The sequence below is a fragment of the Scyliorhinus torazame genome, chromosome 7 (assembly GCF_047496885.1).
Source record: "Scyliorhinus torazame isolate Kashiwa2021f chromosome 7, sScyTor2.1, whole genome shotgun sequence".
NCBI classification, from domain to species: Eukaryota; Metazoa; Chordata; class Chondrichthyes; order Carcharhiniformes; family Scyliorhinidae; genus Scyliorhinus; species Scyliorhinus torazame.
The window spans coordinates 4,791,669-4,811,220 of NC_092713.1; the positions used below are offsets into that span (position 1 = coordinate 4,791,669).

Here is a 19,552-nt window from a genome sequence, read left to right on the forward strand (position 1 = left end):
ACCCACTCTCGTTATGGGCCTCCTCTGAGGGATCATAACTCGCGCAGGCTTTCTGACCTGTTTATGTGGTATGGGAGATAAGGGTGCGGGTCCATTTGGCCATGTTGTCTGGGAATAAATGGGCACGGTCTGCGTCTCCGAAGGCTGCTGCGAAGTGAATCCACAGGCGTCCAGCGAACGCTGTGGGGTGCTTGGATTTCTTTTGCCTGCATTTGTTGAGGCCATCTACGGGGTCACCCCGGTTATACCCGATCGCATCCAGGATCGCGGTATGCATTTCTGCAAGGGTGCCACCTCCTACATTCTGTGGGTCGGGAAGGGCTGCTGCTACTGAAGGGTCTAAACTTAAAACTGTGAGCTTTACCTGCTCTCGCTCATCCAGGCCGTACATGATCGCCTGCTGCTTTACTCTGGCAAAGAAATGGTGGAGGTCTGAGGTGGGAGGAACGGTGTGATCTGCTCGCACACATCCCGTAATTGGGTCACTGTTAGGGGGGTGTAGTATAGAAATTCCGCATCGTCCGATGTTGCTGTGCGGTGGGTGGTTACTGGGTTCATTGGAGCTTGAACTATCTGCTCTGTGGGGGGTTGGGGCGCTTTCCTTTTTTGTGGCTTTCCTTGCGCTCATGTTCCCTAAACATATCTCTGCGCTGTTTCATTCAATTCTTCCCAATCAGGGCCGTCTCCCTGATCTAACTTTTCTCATAAGATTTCCTGGAAACCTTTCTGGACAAAAAGCAGTGATTGCAGCTCTGCAATCTGCTTCCGGCACTTTGTGTGATCTAGCGTGCTTTGTCTTTGCTCCGTGGTGGCAGCAAAGAGTGCTCTTAATGCTGCCTTTAGATCGCTGCACTGTCTCTGCAATGCCTCTACCTTCTTTTCTGTTTCTTCATGTACCAGGACTGCACGTTGCGTGTCCTGATAGGCCTTTTTATACTGAGACTGGAAGCTGCTTAAGTGCGCCAGACAAGACTGGTGAGCCCTTTTGGCATCCTCCACCTCTCCATCTTTTGCTGCCAACTTCCTTCTCAATTCCAAATTCTCCTTTTCTACCTCGCTTACATCGACCTTACTCATTCGATGTATGCCCTCAACTTCTTTCCGGAGAGTCCTAACAACCTCCTCTATGCCTCGCAATTGTGCCAAGCAGAACACGATTGCCATCGGCTTGCAAGCTTTCCCTAAGCTCTTTTTGTGGATCTCGCTCAGGTTCTCCTACCAAGTATGTCCTATACTCCCGGGGCCTGATTCCTCGTTGTCACAGAATTAATTCCAAAGGGGCCATCCTTTCCCTTTGAGATATTTCCTGATCTTTTCCTCCCAAATGGGACATTGTCCCACTCTACTGCTGCTGGTCGCTGCGACCGCAAATTCCTCTGGGTTCATCAGGCGCTGCATTGCCTGCATTGCCATCTTTCCTATCCGAATGCTGCTCTTCAAATTTGGGACAAGGGTATTAATCCGAATGCTGCTCTTCAAATTTGGGGTATTAAGGCGGTGTTGTAAATATGGGTACGGCTTTCGCTACTTTCCGATATACAAACTTCCGACAGTTTTGTCGCAACAAAAAATCTATCAGTTTTACCTTATCGCCCTGTTAGTTACGCATGCATACACACACTTCCGAATTATGAGTATTAATCAGAACTGCTTGAACGCTTGTGGTTTTCTGTTTCCAATTGGATCTCTAATTCAAATTCTTGGGTTCTCCCGGAGTGGTTTTGCCACTTCTAGATCGGGTCCCGGCGGAGTCGCCAAATAATGTTGCTGATTTTCTCCTTGGTTCAATTGCTCTGTCTTATTTGCTTTGTGTGCGATTGAGGTATATAAAATATTACAGGTGATTGATAAAGTAAACGTGGAACAAATGTTCCCCCTTGTGGGGCAGTCTAGAACGAGAGGTCACATGTGAGAAATGGTAGATTTAGAACTGAGATGAGGAGGAACTACTTCTCGCAGAGGGTGGTGTATTTGTGAAACTTGCTGCCCCATAGAGCGGTGGAATCTAAATCTGTAAATGGTTTCAAGGAGATCGATATATTTCTGATTTTAATAACAAGTTAAAGGGATATGGGCAACAGGGAGGTGGATTTGAGACCAGGAAGAGATCAGCCATGGTCTGATTGAATGGTGGAGCAGGTTCGAGGGGCTGAATTGCCGACTTCTGCTCTCAGTTCCTGTGATCCTAGATTCCTACAGTTGAAAACAGGGAGTGAGTATAAACAGGTGTTGGTGTGAAGACGGAGTGAGTGAGGAAAAGGTAGAGTTGTAAACAGGTAGTGAGTGTGAACAGGTGTATGTATGGACAGAGTGAGTGTGAACCAATATAGTTGTAAACAGGGAGTGAGTGTGAACAGGTGTATGTATGAACAGAGTGAGTGTGAACAGGTATAGTTGTAAAATGGGAGTGTGAACATGTGTATGTATGAACAGGGAGTGAATGTGGAAAAGGTATAGTTGTAAACAGGGAGAGAGTATGAACAAGCATACGTATGAACACGGAGTGAGTGTGAACAGGTGTTGTTGTGAATATGGACTGTGTGTGAACTGGTTTAGTTGTGAATAGGGAGTAGGTATGAAGACAGAGTGAATGTGAAACAGTATAATTGTCAACAAGGAGCAAGTGTGGAACAGGCATGGTTGTAAGCAGGAAGCGAATGTGGACAGGTGTAGGTGTGAACATGGAGTGAATGTGTACCAGTAACATTGTGAACAATGAGTAGATGTGAATAGGGAGTGATTGTGAACCCATATAGTTGTAAGCATACTGTGTGTGTGAACCAGTATCATTGTAAACTTGGAGGGTGGAACAAGTACAGTGGTAAACTGGGAATGAGCGTGAGCTGGTGTAGGTGTGAACACGGAGTGAGTGTTAACCAGTACAATTTTGAAAACAGAGTGAATGTGAACAGCTGTTGGTGTGAACACAGACTGTGTTTGAAGCGGTATAGATGTGAATAAGGAGCAGTTGAGAAAACCGAGTGAGTGTGAACAGGTGTAGCTGTGAACATGCAGTGATTGTGAACCAGTATAGTGAACAAGTGTAGGTGTGAACATGGTGTGATTGTGGACCAATATAGTTGTGAACAGGCATAGGTGTGAGAATGGAGTAAGTGTGAACAAGTGTAGGGGTGAACATGTAGTGAGTATGAACATGTGTGGTTGTGGACCAATATAGTTGTGAACAGACATAAGTGTGAAAATGGTGTGACTGTTAACAGGTGTAGGTGTGAATATGTAGTGAGTGTGAACCAGTTTAGTTGTGAACAGGTTCTGGAATCAGGCATCTGTTTGATTCTCCCTGGAGTTGATCCGAATCTTCCTGAAAGAGCAGCGGAAATGAAGCAGGAAATTTATAATATTTGCGGCTCACATCTTAGCTAAGAGGAAAGTGCTTCTTAACTCAGTCTTAGTGAAAACATTCAGTGGGAAGTGAAGGGAATATTTATGAAAGGCTGGAGCCAGGATCAGTCAGATCCTGTTGCAATCTCGATATCCCAGATACGGGAATGGGAACTGGCTTCTCGGGTCTCTGTTCACATTTGATCCCAAATTTTAAATCAATTAATCCCTGTTCATTAACCCTTCGCATGCTGCCTGTTCATTGCAAACTATCTGTACATTGACCGCCCCCAATCCAAACCCAACTGACCCAGAGTGACCATAACTCCCAAACTGACCCGGAGTGACCGTAACTCCCAAACTGACCCAGAGTGACCGTAACTCCCAACCTGACCCAGAGTGACCGTAACTCCCAAACTGACCGAAAGTGACCGTAACTCCCAAACTGACCCAGAGTGACCGTAACTCCCAAACTGACCCAGAGTGACCGTAACTCCCAAACTGACCCAGAGTGACCGTAACTCCCAAACTGACCCAGAGTGACCATAACTCCCAAACTGACCGAAAGTGACCGTAAATCCCAAACTGACCCAGAGTGACCATAACTCCCAAACTGACCCAGAGTGACCATAACTCCCAAACTGACCCAGAGTGACCGTAACTCCCAAACTGACCCAGAGAGACCATAACTCCCAAACTGACCCAGAGTGACCATAACTCCCAAACTGACCCAGAGTGACCGTAACTCCCAAACTGACCCAGAGAGACCATAACTCCCAAACTGACCCAGAGTGACCATAACTCACAAACTCACCCAGAGTGACCATAACTCCCAAACTGACCCAGAGTGACCATAACTCCCAAACTGACCCAGAGTGACCATAACTCCCAAACTGACCCAGAGTGACCATAACTCCCAAACTGACCCAGAGTGACCATAACTCCCAAACTGACCCAGAGTGACCATAACTCCCAAACTGACCCAGAGTGACCATAACTCCCGAACTGACCCAGAGTGACCATAACTCCCAAACTGACCCGGAGTGACCATAACTCCCAAACTGACCCGGAGTGACCATAATTCCCAAACTGACCCAGAGTGACCGTAACTCCCAACCTGACCCAGAGTGACCATAACTCCCAAACTGACCCAGAGTGACCATAACTCCCAAACTGACCCAGAGTGGCCATAACTCCCAAACTGACCCAGAGTGGCCGTAACTCCCAAACTGACCCAGAGTGACCGTAACTCCCAAACTGACCCAGAGTGACCGTAACTCCCAAACTGACCCAGAGTGACCATAACTCCCGAACTGACCCAGAGTGACCATAACTCCCAAACTGACCCAGAGTGACCATAACTCCCGAACTGACTGAGAGTGACCATAACTCCCAAACTGACCCAGAGTGACCATAACTCCCGAACTGACCCAGAGTGACCATAACTCCCAAACTGACCCAGAGTGACCATAACTCCCAAACTGACCGAGAGTGACCATAACTCCCGAACTGACCCAGAGTGACCATAACTCCCAAACTGACCCAGAGTGACCATAACTCCCGAACTGACCGAGAGTGACCATAACTCCCAAACTGACCCAGAGTGACCATAACTCCCGAACTGACCCAGAGTGACCATAACTCCCAAACTGACCCAGAGTGACCATAACTCCCAAACTGACCCAGAGTGACCATAACTCCCAAACTGACCCAGAGTGACCATAACTCCCGAACTGACCCAGAGTGACCATAACTCCCAAACTGACCCAGAGTGACCGTAACTCCCAAACTGACCCAGAGTGACCATAACTCCCAAACTGACCCAGAGTGACCATAACTCCCGAACTGACCCAGAGTGACCATAACTCCCAAACTGACCCAGAGTGACCATAACTCCCGAACTGACCCAGAGTGACCATAACTCACAAACTGACCGAGAGTGACCATAACTCCCAAACTGACCCAGAGTGACCATAACTCCCGAACTGACCCAGAGTGACCATAACTCCGAAACTGACCCAGAGTGACCATAACTCCCAAACTGACCCAGAGTGACCATAACTCCCAAACTGACCCAGAGTGACCATAACTCCCAAACTGACCCAGAGTGACCATAACTCCCAAACTGACCCAGAGTGACCGTAACTCCCAAACTGACCCAGAGTGACCGTAACTCCCAAACTGACCCAGAGTGACCGTAACTCCCAAACTGACCCAGAGTGACCATAACTCCCAAACTGACCCAGAGTGACCGTAACTCCCAAACTGACCCAGAGTGACCATAACTCCCGAACTGACCCAGAGTGACCGTAACTCCCAAACTGACCCAGAGTGACCATAACTCCCAAACTGACCCAGAGTGACCATAACTCCCAAACTGACCCAGAGTGACCGTAACTCCCAAACTGACCCAGAGTGACCATAACTCCCAAACTGACCCAGAGTGACCATAACTCCCAAACTGACCCAGAGTGACCGTAACTCCCAAACTGACCCAGAGTGACCGTAACTCCCAAACTGACCCAGGGTGACCGTAACTCCCAAACTGACCCAGAGTGACCATAACTCCCAAACTGACCCAGAGTGACCATGACTCCCAAACTGACCCAGAGTGACCGTAACTCCCAAACTGACCCAGAGTGACCGTAACTCCCAAACTGACCCAGAGTGACCGTAACTCCCAAACTGACCCAGAGTGACCGTAACCCCCAAACTGACCCAGAGTGACCATAACTCCCAAACTGACCCAGAGTGACCATAACTCCCGAACTGACCCAGAGTGACCATAACTCACAAACTGACCGAGAGTGACCATAACTCCCAAACTGACCCAGAGTGACCATAACTCCCGAACTGACCCAGAGTGACCATAACTCCCAAACTGACCCAGAGTGACCATAACTCCCAAACTGACCCAGAGTGACCATAACTCCCAAACTGACCCAGAGTGACCATAACTCCCAAACTGACCCAGAGTGACCATAACTCCCAAACTGACCCAGAGTGACCGTAACTCCCAAACTGACCCAGAGTGACCGTAACTCCCAAACTGACCCAGAGTGACCGTAACTCCCAAACTGACCCAGAGTGACCATAACTCCCAAACTGACCCAGAGTGACCGTAACTCCCAAACTGACCCAGAGTGACCATAACTCCCGAACTGACCCAGAGTGACCGTAACTCCCAAACTGACCCAGAGTGACCATAACTCCCAAACTGACCCAGAGTGACCATAACTCCCAAACTGACCCAGAGTGACCGTAACTCCCAAACTGACCCAGAGTGACCATAACTCCCAAACTGACCCAGAGTGACCATAACTCCCAAACTGACCCAGAGTGACCGTAACTCCCAAACTGACCCAGAGTGACCGTAACTCCAAAACTGACCCAGAGTGACCGTAACTCCCAAACTGACCCAGGGTGACCGTAACTCCCAAACTGACCCAGAGTGACCATAACTCCCAAACTGACCCAGAGTGACCATGACTCCCAAACTGACCCAGAGTGACCGTAACTCCCAAACTGACCCAGAGTGACCGTAACTCCCAAACTGACCCAGAGTGACCGTAACTCCCAAACTGACCCAGAGTGACCGTAACCCCCAAACTGACCCAGAGTGACCATAACTCCCAAACTGACCCAGAGTGACCATAACTCCCAAACTGACCCAGAGTGACCATAACTCCCAAACTGACCCAGAGTGACCGTAACTCCCAAACTGACCAAGAGTGACCATAACTCCCAAACTGACCCAGAGTGACCATAACTCCCAAACTGACCCAGAGTGACCGTAACTCCCGAACTGACCCAGAGTGACCATAACTCCCAAACTGACCCAGAGTGACCATAACTCCCAAACTGACCCAGAGTGACCGTAACTCCCAAACTGACCCAGAGTGACCATAACTCCCAAACTGACCCAGAGTGACCGTAACCCCCAAACTGACCGAGAGCGACCGTAACTCCCAAACTGACCCAGAGTGACCGTAACTCCCAAACTGACTCAGAGTGACCGTAACTCCCAAACTGACCCAGAGTGACCGTAACTCCCAAACTGACCGAGAGTGACCATAACTCCCAAACTGACCCAGAGTGACCATAACTCCCAAACTGACCCAGAGTGACCATAACTCCCAAACTGACCCAGAGTGACCATAAATCCCAAACTGACCCAGAGTGACCGTAACTCCCAAACTGACCCAGAGTGACCATAGCTCCCAAACTGACCCAGAGTGACCATAACTCCCAAACTGACCCAGAGTGACCGTAACTCCCAAACTGACCCAGGGTGACCATAACTCCCAAACTGACCCAGAGTGACCATAACTCCCAAACTGACCCAGAGTGACCGTAGCTCCCAAACTGACCCCGAGTGACCATAACTCCCAAACTGACCCAGAGTGACCGTAACTCCCAAACTAACCCAGAGTGACCATAACTCCCAACCTGACCCAGAGTGACCGTAACTTCCAACTGACCCGTGGTCACCGTCCGAAATTCTATCGATTCTGGAATGGATGGAAGTTAGAAATGTAAACGGGGGAATTGTAGCACCTGTTAGTCTGATGTCAGTAGGAGAGAAAATACTAAAATGTAGAATGTGATAACGGAACACCTATTGGACATTTCTGGGGATGCATTATAATAGAATCATTGAATCCTCGAATCATACAGTATAGAAAAGGCTCTTCTGTCCAACGGGTCTGCAGCAACAAAAGACTACTCTCATCTACACTAATCCCACTTCCCAGAACTTGGGCCAAAGCCTTGAATATTCTGACCTTTCAAATGCTCATCCAAGTAGGATTTAATGATTGTGCGGTTTCCTGCCTTGGCTACCCTCCCCAGGCCAGGCATTCCTGATCCCCACCACCCTCCCCAGGCCAGGCATTCCAGATCTCCACCACCCTCCCAGGCCAAGCATTCCAGATCCCCACCACCCTCCCCAGGCCAGGCATTCCAGATCCCCCCCCCCAGGCCAGGCATTCCAGATCCCCCCCCCCCCAGGCCAGGCATTCCAGTTCCCCCCCCCCAGGCCAGGCATTCCAGATCCCCCCCCCCCCCCCCCCCCCCCCAGGCCAGGCATTCCAGATTCCCACCACCCTCCCCCAGGCCAGGCATTCCAGATCCCCCCCAAGGCCAGTCATTCCAGATCCCCACCACCCTCCCCAGGCCAGGCATTCCAGATCCCCAACCCCCACCCAGGCCTGGCATTCCAGACCCCCCTCCCCAGGCCAGGCATTCCAGATTCCCACCACCCTCCCCCAGGCCAGGCATTCCAGATCCCCACCACCCTCCCCAGGCCAGGCACTCCAGATCCCCCCCCCCAGGCCAGGCATTCCAGATCCACCCCCCCCAGGCCAGGCATTCCAGTTCCCCCCCCCCCCCAGGCCAGGCATTCCAGATCCCCCCCTCCCCCCCCAGGCCAGGCATTCCAGATTCCCACCACCCTCCCCCAGGCCAGGCATTCCAGATCCCCCCCAAGGCCAGGCATTCCAGATCCCCACCACCCTCCCCAGGCCAGGCATTCCAGATCCCCCCCTCCCCCCCCAGGCCAGGCATTCCAGATTCCCACCACCCTCCCCCAGGCCAGGCATTCCAGATCCCCCCCAAGGCCAGGCATTCCAGATCCCCACCACCCTCCCCAGGCCAGGCATTCCAGATCCCCAACCCCACCCAGGCCTGGCATTCCAGACCCCCCCCCCCCCCCCCCCCCCAGGCCAGGCATTCCAGATTCCCACCACCCTCCCCAGGCCAGGCATTGCAGATTCCCACCACCCTCCCAAGGCCAGGCATTCCAGATCACCCCCCCCCCCCAGGCCAGGCATTCCAGACCCCCCCCCAGGCCAGGCATTCCAGATTCCCACCACCCTCCCAAGACCAGGCATTCCAGATCCCCACCACTCTCCCCAGGCCAGGCATTCCAGATCCCCCCCCCACCCCCCCCCCCAGGTCAGGCATTCCAGATCCCCCCCCCCCCCCCCCAGTCCAGGCATTCCAGATCCCCACCACCCTCCCCAAGGCCAGGCATTCCAGATCCCCCCCCCAGACCAGGCATTCCAGATCCCCCCTCCCCCCCCCCCCCCAAGGCTAGGCATTCCAGATCCCCCCCACCCCAGGCCAGGCATTCCAGATTCCCACCACCCTCCCAAGGCCAGGCATTCCAGATCCCCCCCACCCCCCCCCCCCCCCCAGGCCAGGCATTCCAGATCCCCACCACCCCACCAAGGCCAGGCATTCCAGATCCCCACCACCCTCTGGGTGAAAAGGTTTTTCCACAAATTCACTCTGAACCTCCTGCCTTCCATCTTAAAATTATGCCCCTTCACTATTGACACTCCAGCTAAGGGGAACAGCTGCTCCCTAGCCACCCTGCCCATGCCCATCATAATCTTCAACACCCCACACAGGTGACCCCCAGCCTCCTCGGCTCCAAAGAAAACAACCCAAACTTATCCAGCCTCTCTTCATAGCTGAGATGCTCCATCCCAGACAGCATGCTGGTGAATCTACTCTTCACGCTCTCCAGTACAATCCCCTATAGTGCGGTGACCAGAACTGAACACACACCCCAGCTGTGGCCTAATCAAAGTCCTGTACAGCTCCAAGGTAACCTCCCTGCTCTTGTAATCTCTGCCACAATAGGTAAAGACTAGTGTCCCGTTTGGCCTCTTAACAACCCCATTCACCTGTCCTGCCACCTTCAGGGATCTGTGGACCAGCACCCCAGGATCCCTCTGCTCCTCTAAGCTTCCCAGTGTCCCGCCATTCATTGAGCACTCCCTTGTTGTGTTACTCCTTCCAAACCTCTCACTTTTCCAGGTTAAATTCCATCTGCCACTGATCTGCCCATCTGACAAACCCGTCTGTATCTTCTTGTAACCTTAGACCTTCTTCTTCAGTGTCAACCACCCGGCCAATCTTCATGGGGGTTGGATTACGAGGAGAGGGTGAGTAGACTGGGACTGTACTCGTTGGAATTTAGAAGGATGTGGAGGGGATTTTACAGAAACATATAAAATTATGAAGGGAATAGATAGGATAGATGCGGGAAGGTTGTTTCCACTGGCGGGTGAAAGCAGAACTAGAGGGCATAGCCTCAAAATAAGAGGAAGTAGATTTAGGACAAAGAGTGGTGTGGGAAAGAGGGGTTCCTTTTCATGGGACACTAGCATCAGTTTTGGGACCAGGGGGCCCTATACCGTTGGGATGGTCTCCACCTGAACCGAGCTGGGACCAGCGTTCTGGCGAAAAGAGTAAATAGGGTGGTCAATAGGACTTTAAACTAGAGATTGGGGGGGAAGGGAAAGTCAGGGAACCAAGAGGTGAAGTAATCAGTGGGAAGCGTAGCTGCTTAGGAATACAAAAAAGCACAAAAAGACAGAACTCAGGAGAGGTTACGATTGTCCCCATCCCACAAAATATGACACAGTGTATGGAAAGGCTCAGTAAACCAAGGTCCACCACACTAAGAAAACAAAAAGGGACGGTCAATAGAGAATTAAAGGTGCTATATTTAAATGCGCGCAGTGTACGGAACAAGGTAGATGAGCTTGTGGCCCAGATTGTGACTGGCAGGTATGATGTGGTAGGCATCACAGAGACGTGGTTGCAGGGGGTTCAGGACTGGCATTTAAACATCCAGGGATTCACAACCTATCGAAAAGACAGAGAGGTGGGCAGAGGGGGTGGGGTTGCCTTGTTAATTAGGAATGAAATTAAAACAATAGCACTAAAGGACATAGGGTCAGATGATGTGGAGTCTGTGTGGGTAGAGTTGAGGAACCACAAAGGCAAAAAAAAACATAATGGGAGTTATGTACAGGCCTCCCAACAGTGGTCAGGACCAGGGGCACAAAATGCACCACGAAATAGAAAATGCATGTCAGAAAGGCAAGGTCACAGTGATCATGGGGGACTTCAATATGCAGGTGGACTGGGTAAATAATGCTGCCAGTGGACCCAAGGAAAGGGAATTCATTGAATGTTTCCAGGAGGGCTTTTTGGAACAGCTTGTGATGGAGCCCACGAGGGAACAGGCCATTCTGGACTTAGTGTTATGTAATGAGCCAGACTTGATTAAAGATCTTAAAGTAAGGGAACACTTAGGAGGCAGTGATCATAACATGGTCGAATTCAATCTCCAATTTGAAAGAAAGAAGGTAGAATCAGATGTAAAGGTGTTACAGTTAATTAAAGGTAACTACAGGGGCATGAGGGAGGAACTGACGAAAATCGACTGGGAGCAGAGCCTAGTGGGAAAGACAGTAGAACAGCAATGGCAGGAGTTTCTGGTAGTAATTGAGGACACAGTACAGAGGTTCATCCCAAAGAAAAGAAAGGTTATCAGAGGGGGGATTAGGCAGTCATGGCTGACAAAGGAAGTTAGGGAATGCATCAAAGTAAAAGAGAAAGCCTATAATGTGGCAAAGAGTAGTGGGAAGTCAGAAGATTGGGAAGTCTACAAAAACAAACAGAGGATAACAAAGAGAGAAATAAGGAAAGAGAGGATCAATTATGAAGGTAGGCTAGCCAGTAACATTAGGAATGATAGTAAAAGTTTCTTTAAATACATTAAAAACAAACGGGAGGCAAAAGTAGGCATTGGGCCGCTCCAAAATGACACTGGTAATCTAGTGATGGGAGACAAGGAAATAGCTGAGGAACTAAATAAGTACTTTGCGTCAGTCTTCACAGTAGAAGACATGAGTAATATCCCAACAATTCAGGAGAGTCAGGGGGCAGAGTTGAATATGGTTGCCATCACAATGGAGAAAGTGGTAGAGAAACTAAGAGGTCTAAAAATTGATAAATCTCCGGGCCCAGATGGGCTACATCCTAGAGTTCTAAAGGAGATAGCTGAAGAAATAGTGGAGGCGTTAGTTATGATCTTTCAAAAGTCACTGGAGTCAGGGAAAGTCCCAGAGGATTGGAAAATCGCTGTTGTAACCCCCCTGTTCAAGAAGGGAACAAGGAAAAAGATGGAAAATTATAGGCCAATTAGCCTAACCTCGGTTGTTGGCAAGATTCTAGAATCCAATGTTAAGGATGAGATTTCTAAATTCTTGGAAGTGCAGGGTCGGATTAGGACAAGTCAGCATGGATTTAGTAAGGGGAGGTCATGCCTGACAAACCTGTTAGAGTTCTTTGAAGAGATAACAAATAGGTTAGACCAAGGAGAGCCAATGGATGTTATCTATCTTGACTTCCAAAAGGCCTTTGATAAGGTGCCTCACGGGAGACTGCTGAGTAAAATAAGGGCCCATGGTATTCAAGGCAAGGTACTAACATGGATTGATGATTGGCTGTCAGGCAGAAGGCAGAGAGTTGGGATAAAAGGTTCTTTTTCGGAATGGCAACCGGTGACGAGTGGTGTCCCGCAGGGTTCAGTTTTGGGGCCACAGCTGTTCTCTTTATATATTAACGATCCAAATGATGTGACTGGGGGAATTCTGGCTACGTTTGCCGATGATACAAAGATAGGTGGAGGGGCAGGTAGTATGGAGGAGGTGGGGAGGCTGCAGAAAGATTTAGACAGTTTAGGAGAGTGGTGCAAGAAATGGCTGATGAAATTCAACGTGGGCAAGTGCGAGGTCTTGCACTTTGGAAAAAAGAATAGAGGCATGGACTATTTTCTAAACGGTGACAAAATTCATAATGCTGAAGTGCAAAGGGACTTGGGAGTCCTAGTCCAGGATTCTCTAAAGGTAAACTTGCAGGTTGAGTCCGTAATTAAGAAAGCAAATGCAATGTTGTCATTTATCGCAAGAGACTTGGAATATAAAAGCAGGGATGTACTTCTGAAGCTTTATAAAGCATTAGTTAGGCCCCATTTAGAATACTGTGAGCAATTTTGGGCCCCACACCTCAGGAAGGACATACTGGCACTGGAGCGGGTCCAGCGGAGATTCACACGGATGATCCCAGGAATGGTAGGCCTAACATACGATGAACGTCTGAGGATCCTGGGATTATATTCATTGGAGTTTAGGAGGTTGAGGGGAGATCTAATAGAAACTTACAAGATAATGAATGGCTTAGATAGGGTGGATGTAGGGAAGTTGTTTCCATTAGCAGGGGAGACTAGGACCCGGGGGCACAGCCTCAGAATAAAAGGGAGTCACTTTAGAACAGAGATGAGGAGAAAGTTTTTCAGCCAGAGAGTGGTGGGTCTGTGGAATTCATTGCCACAGAGGGCGGTGGAGGCCGGGACGTTGAGTGTCTTTAAGACAGAAGTTGATAAATTCTTGATTGCTCGAGGAATTAAGGGCTATGGAGAGAGAGCGGGTAAATGGAGTTGAAATCAGCCATGATTGAATGGTGGAGTGGACTCGATGGGCCGAATGGCCTCACTTCCACTCCTATGTCTTATGGTCTTATGGACTGAGTTTAGGAGGAACTTCTTCACCCAAAGGGTTGTGAATCTATGGAATTCCTTGCCCAGTGAAGCAGTTGAGGCTCCTTCATTAAATGTTTTTAAGATAAAAATAGATAGTTTTTTGAAGAATAATGGGATTAAGGGTTATGGTGTTCGGGCCGGAAAGTGGAGCTGAGTCCACAAAAGATCAGCCATGATCTCATTGAATGGTGGAGCAGGCTCGAGGGGCCAGATGGCCTACTCCTGCTCCTAGTTCTTATGTTCTTGTGTTCCCTCCGCAAACTGACTTATCATCCGCCTCACATTTTCTTCGATATGGTTTATATATCTCACAAACAATGAGGGATCCAGCACCAATTCCTGTTGGGTATGCCACTGGACACAGGCCTCCAATTACACAAACTTCAGTCGAACAGAAAAAGGGGAACCAGGGGGTGTGGTGTCTTAGAATTTTCTGAAGCTCCTGATAAACTCCCCTGGGGGGTTAGTGAACAAAATGGGAGTACATGGAATTGGGGGGATATACTGGAATGGATTGAGAACTGGTTAAAGGGCAAAAAACAGAGAGTAGGAATGAATGGTCATTCTCAGCTTGACTGTGACTCGTGGGGGAGCCCAGGGATCAGTACTGGGACCCCAGCTATTCACAATCTGTATCAAAGGTTTGGATGTGGGAATTAAATGTAACATTTCCAAGGTTATAGATGACACAGAGCTAGCTGAGAGCGGGGATGATGCAAAGGAGGGTCAATTTGGATTTGGAGAGGCTGAGGGAGTGGGCAACAACATGGTAGGTATTTGGTTGTGTTTATTGTCACGTGTACCGAGGTACAGTGAAAGGTATTGTTCTGCGAGCAGCTCAAACAGACCATTTAGTACATGAAAAGAAAATACATAAAAAGACAACACAAGGTACACAATATAAATACATAGACATCGGCATCGGGTGAAGCATACAGGGTGTAGTGTTAATGAGGTCAGTTCATAAGAGGGTCGTTTGGGAATCTGGTAACAGTGGGGAAGAAGCTGTTTTTGAGTCTGTTCGTGCGTGTTCTCAGACTTCTGTATCTCCTGCCCGATGGAAGAAGTTGGAAGAGTGAGTAAGCCTGGTGGGAGGGATCTTTGATTATGCTGCCCACTTTCCCCAGGCAGCGGGAGGTGTAGATGGAGTCAATGGATGGGAGGCAGGTTCGTGTGATGGACTGGGCGGTGTTCACGACTCTCTGAAGTTTCTTGCGGTCCTGGGCCGAGCAGTTGCCATACCAGGCTGTGATGCAGCCCGATAGGATGCTTTCTATGGTGCATCTGTAAAAGTTGGTAAGGGTTAATGTGGACATGCCGAATTTCCTTAGTTTCCTGAGGAAGTATAGGCGCTGTTGTGCTTTCCTGGTGGTAGCGTTGACGTGGGTGGACCAGGACAGATTTTTGGAGATGTGCACCCCAAGGAATTTGAAACTGCTAACCATCTCCACCTCGGCCCCGTTGATGCTGACAGGGGTGTGTACAGTACTTTGCTTCCTGAAGTCAATGACCAGCTCTTTAGTTTTGCTGGCATTGAGGGAGAGATTGTTGTCGCTGCACCACTCCACTATGTTCTCTATCTCCCGCCTGTATTCGGACTCGTCGTTGTTTGAGTTCCGACCCACGATAGTCGTGTCGTCAGCAAACTTGTAGATGGAGTTGAAGCCAGATTTTGCCGCGCAGTCCTGTGTGTACAGGGATTAGAGTGGGGGCTAAGTAAGCACATACTGTGAAAAAATGTGAACTTATCCACTTTGGTAGTTAAAACAGAAATAGACCATAGAACATACAGTGCAGAAGGAGGCAATTTGGCCCATCGAGTCTGCATCGACCCACTTCAGCCCTCACCTCCACCCTATCCCCCTAACCGCTCCTGACCTTTTTTTTTAGGTCACTAAGGGCAATTTATCATGGCCCACCCACCTAACCCCAAATGCACAGTATTTCTTAAATGGGAAAGATTAGGCAGTGTAGATAGAATCATAGAATCCCAGCAGTGCACAAGGAGGCCATTCAGCCCATCGAGTCTGCACTGACCTTCGGAAAGAGCACCCCACCCAGACCCACTCCCACACCCTATCCCTACAACCCCACCTAACCTTTGGACACTAAGGGGCAATTTATCACGGCCAATCCACCTAATTTGCACATCTTTGGACTGTGGGAGGAAACCGGAGCACCCGGAGGAAACCCACGCACACACGGGGAGGACGTGCAGACTCCGCACAGACAGTGACCCAAAATCAGATGTACAAAGGGATCTGGGTGTCCTTGTTCACAAGGTTCTGAAAGCTGGCTGCAGGTGCAGCGAGAAACTAGGAAGGCAAGTGGTTTAGTGACCTTCAGCATGGGGGGTTTTGAATACCGGAGTTAAGGTGTTTTGCTGGAATTGTATGGAGCCTTGGTGAGATTACACCTGGAGTATTTGTACAGTTTTGATCTCTGTATCTAAGAAAGGATATTCTTTCCATCGAAGGAATGTAGGGAATGTTTACAAAACTGATTCCTGGATGGCAGGATTATTCTGTGAGGAGAGATTGTGGACACTGGGGGTGGGATTCTCCTCTACCCAGCGGGGTGGGTCGTACCGGCGCCGAGGAGTGGCGTGAACCACTCCAACGTCGAGCCGCCCGGAAGGTGCGGAATCCTCCGCACCTTCAGGGGCTAGGCCGGCGCCGGCGGGGTTGGCACCGCGCCAACCGGTGCCGAAGGGCCTCCACCGGCCAGCGCGAGTTGGCGCATGCGCGGGATCGCCGGCGTGTGCTGGTGTCATCCCAACGCCTGCGCAGGGGGTTCTTCTCCGCTCTGCGGACCATTACACCGGCCGGTGCAGAGGGAAAGAGTGCCCCCATGACACAGGCCCGCCCTCGGATCGGTGGGCCCCAATCGCGGGCCAGGCCACCAGATCCCCCCCCCCCCCCCGCCCCCCTGAGGACTCCGCAGGCTGCCCGCAGAGCCAGGCCCCACCGGTAAGGACCTGGTGTATTTCAAGCCGGCGGGACCTACCGAAAACAGGCGGCCACACGACGCATCGCGGGGCGGAGCATTGCTGTGGGGGGGGGGGGGGGGCGCTGCCAACGGCCCCCGACCGGCGCGGCGCGATTCCCGCCCCCGGCGAAAAAACGGCGCCGGACAATCCGGCAGCCGGTGCGGGGTGGCGGGGCGGGATTCACGCTGCCCCCCCCCCCCTGGCGATTCTCCAGCCCGGCGGGGGGGTTCGGAGAATCCCGCCCTGGGTCTGTGTGATCTAGGTTATATTTAGAGGTGATCTCAGTGAAACGTATTAAGTTCTTAAGGGGCATGATAGGCAGATGCTAGAAGGATGTTTCCCCTGGCTGGGGCATGGTTTAGAAGCAGTGGACACTGAGTCACAATAAAGGGCTCAGGTGAGGAGGAATTTCAATCATTGAGCATGTTCAAGACAGAAATCGATAGATTTCTGGATATTAATGAAACCATGGGATATGGAGATAGAGGGGGAAGATGATGTTCAGCTACATGATCAGCCATGATCTGTTTGAATGTGGAGCAGGCTCGAGGGGCTGAATGGCATCATCCTACGTTTCGATGTCTCCCCAATGAAACCCTTTCATCATGTTAAATACCTCGATCAGGTCAGCCCTCATCCTCCTCTGTTCTAGAGAAACAATCTCAAGCTTATTCAGGTTTCCTGTTAGTTCCGTTCTGCTACCATCCTACATGGTACATCCTACAACATCTTATTTTACACCTTCCCCAGTGTCTGTCTCTCCTTTTTAAATGACGGAGACAGAAATGTTTGCAGTTTTCCAATTGGATCGACAAGTTTGTTCCAAGTTGAACATAATTTCTCTGCTCACAGATCACGGATATAGTTTGAGAGGCGGTAGATTTAGAACTGAGATGAGGAGGAACTACTTCTCGCAGAGGGTGGTGAATGTGTGGAACTCGTTGCCCCATAGTGCGGTGGAGTCTGAGTCATTAAATCATTTCAAGAAGGAGATTGACATATTTCTGATTTTAAAAATGGGTTAGAGGGAGATGGGGATCAGGTGGGGAGGTGGATTTGAGACCCGGAAGAGATCAGCCAGGATCTGAGTGAATGGCGGAGCAGGCTCGAGGGGCTGAATTACCGACTTTTGCTCCGAATTCCTATGTTCCTATGTTCCTGCTGGTGGATTCTACCCTGTGGTAATTTCATAGAATTTACAGTGCAGAAGGAGGCCATTCGGCCCATCGAGTCTGCACCGGCTCTTGGAACGAGCACCCTACCAAACCCACACTTCCACCCTATCCCCATAATCCAGTAACCTACCCAACACTAAGGGCAATTTTGGACACGAAGGGCAATTTAGCGTGGCCAATCCACCTAACCTGCACATCTTTGGAATGTGGGAGGAAACTGGAGCACCCGGAGGAAACCCACGCATACACGGGGAGAACGTGCAGACTCCGCACGGACAGTGACCCAAGCCGGGAATCGGACCTGGGACCCTGGAGCTGTGAAGCAATTGTGCTAACCAAAATGCCACCGTGCTGCTCATTGCTTGGCTTGCCTTTCCTTGGCCTTGTTAATCAGTGTTGATTCTGTGTAGTTTCGCAGACAGTGGAACACAGGTTGTGTACAGCCAGTGTGTGCAGCATTGAAACACTTTATAAAGTGTTGGAGACTTTGTTTTACTCTCCGAGTCTGACCATCTCTTGTCCTGGGTCACGGTCATTTGTGTTGCTGACTTTGTGTTGATGTGTTTGATTGGGAATCTGTGTGCAGTATGTGTGTGTGTGTCTTGTTTCCACAGACTGTAAGTGTAATCCTGATGGCTCACTCCACCATCGCTGCAATGACACGGGATATTGTGACTGTAAGGCTGGTGCAACAGGTCCCAAGTGCGACAGGTGCCTGCCCGGGTATTACTGGCACAGGGGCTGTCAAGGTAAGAGACCGTTCCACACCAGCTCCTGCCCCCTCGCCATCCCGGATTCTGTGTGTCAGTGTCAGCAGGGTATCGGATAGTCCAGTTACTGTGGGGAATCTCAGAGGCTGTTAGAACATAGAACATAGAAAAATACAGCACAGAACAGGCCCTTCGGCCCAAGATGTTGTGCCGAACCTTTGTCCTAGATCAACCATAGATTAGCATTGAATTTACAGTGCAGAAGGAGGCCATTCGGCCCTTTGAATCTGCACCGGCTCTTGGAAAGAGCATCCTAACCAAACTCAACACCTCCACCGAACACCAAGGGCAATTTTGGACATTAAGGGCAATTTATCATTGGCCAATTCACCTAACCTGCACATCTTTGCACTGTGGGAGGAAACCGGAGCACCCGGAGGAAACCCACGCAGACACGGGGAGGACATGCAGACTCCGCACAGACAGTGACCCAAGCCGGAATCGAACCTGGGACCCTGGAGCTGTGAAGCAATTGTGCTATCCACAATGCTACCGTGCTGCCCTTAAGAACAAATAAATCTACACTATATCATTTTACCGTAATCCATGTACCTACCCAATAGCTGCTTGAAGGTCCCTAATGTTTCCGACTCAACTACTTCCACAGGCAGTGCATTCCATGCCCCCACTACTCTCTGGGTAAAGAACCTACCTCTGATATCCCTCCTATATCTTCCACCTTTCACCTTAAATTTATGTCCCCTTGTAATGGTTTGTTCCACCCGGGGAAAAAGTCTCTGACTGTCTACTCTATCTATTCCCCTGATCATCTTATAAACCTCTATCAAGTCGCCCCTCATCCTTCTCCGTTCTAATGAGAAAAGGCCTAGCACCCTCAACCTTTCCTCGTAAGACCTACTCTCCATTCCAGGCA

The 19,552-nt window shown here is 50.1% G+C and overlaps 1 protein-coding gene across 1 annotated transcript in view; it reads left to right on the forward strand.

Moving 5' to 3' along the window:
• The window catches only part of LOC140426008 (netrin-G1-like), a 262,666-nt gene that overhangs the window by 235,088 nt on the left and 8,026 nt on the right, over positions 1–19,552 (forward strand). The window contains exon 4 of the mRNA XM_072510281.1: positions 18,523–18,657. Coding sequence (XP_072366382.1) covers positions 18,523–18,657 — 135 coding nt within the window. The remainder of the gene's footprint in view (positions 1–18,522; positions 18,658–19,552) is intronic.